Here is a 3,873-nt window from a genome sequence, read left to right as displayed (position 1 = left end):
AATAAAACTTTATTAGCATCTGACAGCACTTGTCTTAACGGCTCCCTCTGACACTGATCTAAACACATATGTACATGGTATTTACCTTCTGGAAAACGGGCGTTTGGCATGGCAGCATCTCCTGCAAGCTTGCGTATATTAAGTTACACACTCCTTTTAACCTTTTAGGGGACTGTGGGGCAAAAAGCTTGCTCTTAGAGCCCCCCCCCCCCCCCCCAACAACCACCCAGTGTGTGTGAACCAGAACACTCGCGGTATTTGAGAAGTTTTATTTTTTCATTTATTTTTTCAGCATTTCTTACAACAATACAGACGTCACAGAATACATAGTTTTACAAACACAAAGCACACCACCACCTTGGTTGCTGCTGCCGTAAAGGGGAAGGGGGGGGGGGGGGTCCGGAGGTTGCCAGTTCAGCCTCGGCCCATCCTTCCTTTCCAGAGACTTCCCTCATCCGTTATAGCTAGAAAGAACCTGCCCTTCAGGGGTTGCCATTTTTGGGACCTTTCCGCAGCGTTTTTAGCAGTATGAGAAAAATAATGGAAAAAGCTTGCTTTTGAGACATGTAGGGGGTGAAAACAAAACGTTTCTAGACTGTGATCTGAGCGTGGTGTTACTCCAACTGAGGAAGCAGAGACGGAGGTGAAAAGAAGAGGCTTGTTCGCAGTAAATCTTGGCCAATGGGAATCTCTCCATTCGAAAAAAGTACCACCGTTTTTCAGGGTCCCTCTGCAGAAAAAAATTGCACCACCTAAATCTTGACCATCTAGTCTCGAGTAGTTTATTATTACTTACATTTTTTATTCCTGTACAGTGAAATAACCGATCTTCAAATGATCTTTTTTTTTCTTCTTAAAAATACAGAAGGCTTCTTTTATTCCAGCCATTTTTTTTCTCCCCAAACATCACTCCCAGACCCTTCCAACTTACAACAGGACTTGATATTATATACTTCTGTGTGTGTGTGTGTGTATGCATGTGTGTACGTGTGTGTGAACTCTATGTCATTTACACCCAACATTGTAAACATACATAGAACTATATTACATGTGCTTGCACTGCATCTTGGAGGGGGAGAAATTTTGGTTTACTTCACTTGAACACCACAAAAGGGAGGAGGAGGAGGAGGGAAGGACTCACGAGGAGAAGAAGAAGAAGAGGTGGTGGAGGAGGAGGAAGAGGAGTGTCAAACTCCTTTTTCTAGGTTGTGAGGTTATTCTCAGTTTGGTTGAAAGCTCAGTTTTAATGGACAGGCCCATTGTTTTTTTAAACTCTCTTAAGCAACATGAGGCATGAAGATTAGAGTGTTCTGTCTCTCTGGGATACTTAAGAAAAAAAAAAAAGCAGCTTTCTGTTGAGTCTTCAGGGTAGAGCCCGTTGTCCAGCACCATCGAAATGTCAAAGAAGAGCTGGAGGACGGGGGAGAAGTCTTTATATTCTATGAAGAAGTTCCTTTCAGGTCCAGCTCCAGCAGCAGGAAGCTCCCCAGTCTCAGCGGGGTCCAGCTGGGTGTTGGGGGGTCTCCACTGACTTAACAGTCTTCCAGTGGTCCATACCCCCGTGTCACATGTACGTCAGTGAAGCGGCGGGAACAAGCCCGTTGGCCAGCGGCCCACCTTTTCTCCATTTTATTTATTTTAAGTTCCGGAGGGAGGCCAAGCTGCCAGCCGGAGAGTCAGTGAGCTCTGCTCAGTCATTCAGTTTCTAGTTTTTAGCCTCCCGAAAAAAAGACAAAAAAACAAAGAGCCAATGGAGTCCCAGAGACAGCCGTCTCGTCTCTGTTCGCTCTCGGAGTTTGTTTTTTTGGAGCTGGCGACCCAGGCCACGGGAGAGAGGGGGAAACCAACGGAGGGGGGGGGGGGGGGGGGGATGTCGTTGAGGGGGGGGAGGAAATCAGGGAGGGAGGAGGAATGGATCAGAACGACGAAGAGGCGCTGGGGGGGAGGGAAGGTGTGTGTGTGTGTGTGTACGTGTGCTCTTTTACAAGTAGACGCGCCGCAGGTCTCCGGGTGAGGTGATGGTGTTGCACTGCGGGCACAGCTTCTTGTTCCCCTGTGATGGATGGAGAGACAAAAGTTAGCATTGTTGCTAAGGAAATGAGTGACTGTTAGAATGAGGTGATATCTAGGTCACTTAACAAATGCATACACTCTGGAATATAGAGCAACTGTCTTAATATTAACAAGAGTTATGCCACGCAGGCATCATTGTGAGTGACGTGATCTTCCGTCTGTATTTCCAGCTGTTGATGAAGGCGAGTGTTGGTCAGACAAAACAAGCCATCTGAAGATGTTACCATGAGCTTTTTGACACTCTATAGACATAGCTCTAGTAGTTATAATACGATATTATTATGATTTTAAACATTTTGCCATATGCCGTGTATTACGACAACACATCACTTTTTTTTTTTTCCAACTGCAAATTATGCAATTTGTCAACATCTGTTTCCTCAAATAAAGATTCACTCGCTTCATCTCACTTCAGTACTTTTTATTGCAGAAAAATAGTTTAGTAAGTCAGACGGACGAACTGGCCAATGCTATCATAAAAAAATGCCATAAATGTTGCATCATGCACCTGACTGACCGAAGTCAGTCAGGTGCAATCCTGCTGAATTCACCCATAACAGCTCCAGGAGAACAAACAGCACCATCTAGTGGACTGAAAAAGCAGTTGTTATCAAGAGGTTTAATATATCATATTAATCATATCTTTAATAAAAGGCTGTGTATGATACCATATTGCCACGCAAAATATCTCTATACTATGCTGTATATGAAATTGTTCCCCCCTCACGCCCAACTTCCTGTTCCCTCTTTGCGATCTTAAACTGGCTTGTTAGCAGCAGAGCACCACCCCCTCCCTACCCCCCTCCGATAGCGTGCCATCTGCATTAAAGCAGCGGGTGATAATAGGCAACACATTCCGACCGGGTGGTCCCTCCGCCACTGTCCTCCACCCGCCTCTTTTCTACCAGTCAGCTCTTTTCTTTTCCGCTGGCCCCTCTCTTTATGTCATGACTTCTCGTGGCCATGATAGAATATGTGGGCTATCTTGGATATCCCACAAGTATCTCTCTGGTATGTGGAGACTTACATCAGTCCACTGTGATGTGTGTAGAAGACGTGTAAAACATACACAGGGTGAGAGCTACGTCTTCCCCCTCAGAGAAACATCTAACAGAATCTAACACGGGTCCAACAGAACGCAGAGATCTCATTACCGGAGAGCCTGAACCCTCCCAATGCCCTGCCGGTCGGTACAAATAATGTGCAGGTTCATGTGACCCCCCCCAAAGGTGTTATGGGCTTCTTTTTCCTGTAAGCCGCTGAATAAAGTCTTTGGAGTGGGTGCGCGGGCTAAGGTGGTCTGAAGGGCGAACGCGTACACACTCGAGAGGGCCGCTGTGGTGCGAGGAGTCCGACGGATCTCACGAGCTCCCGCTAAGAGGATTTGTGGCCCCGATACGGCCTCTTCATGTCTCAAGAGAGAATAAAGACAAGAGGAGGAGGAGGAGAGGAAAGATGGAGGATGTGCTGAAGAGTCGGGGATGGTTTTCTACGGCAGCGTCGGGTGTGGGTTAAAGTTTCTTTTTAATGCTAGTACTGATCGAGTCCCTCTGGTTTTGTTTGCTCCCGGTTTAGCGTGGGCGGGCAAGTGTGCGTGGGCGTGTGCCCATCGCGCTGCGCTGCAGCTGCCTTGCTCATTAAAGCGGCGAGGAGCCGGGCTGACGTTAACTAGATTCCCAGGCATTTACTTTAATCAGCCTGGCCTTCCCGTTTTTGTTGTTTTATAGCTTTCTCCAGGCTATGAGTTTAATGCCACACACACACACACACACACACACACACACACACACACACACACAC

General features: G+C 46.8%; 1 protein-coding gene across 7 annotated transcripts in view; it reads right to left on the bottom strand.

Annotated features, from left to right (window-relative positions):
- Positions 1 to 1,954: 1,954 nt before the first annotated feature.
- rnf220a (ring finger protein 220a) overlaps positions 1,955 to 3,873 on the bottom strand; it is a 156,146-nt gene continuing 154,227 nt past the window's right edge. For all 7 annotated transcript variants that reach the window (XM_031854739.1, XM_031854743.1, XM_031854740.1 and 4 more), the window contains one exon: positions 1,955 to 2,053. In XM_031854739.1, the coding sequence (XP_031710599.1) occupies positions 1,982 to 2,053 (72 nt within the window). In that variant the 3' untranslated portion in view covers positions 1,955 to 1,981. The remainder of the gene's footprint in view (positions 2,054 to 3,873) is intronic.

The sequence above is a fragment of the Anarrhichthys ocellatus genome, unplaced genomic scaffold (assembly GCF_004355925.1).
Source record: "Anarrhichthys ocellatus isolate YVR2014 unplaced genomic scaffold, GSC_Weel_1.0 scaffold15, whole genome shotgun sequence".
Taxonomy (NCBI): domain Eukaryota; kingdom Metazoa; phylum Chordata; class Actinopteri; order Perciformes; family Anarhichadidae; genus Anarrhichthys; species Anarrhichthys ocellatus.
Note: the sequence above shows the minus strand (reverse complement) of the source record. Positions and strands in the feature narration are given on the sequence as shown.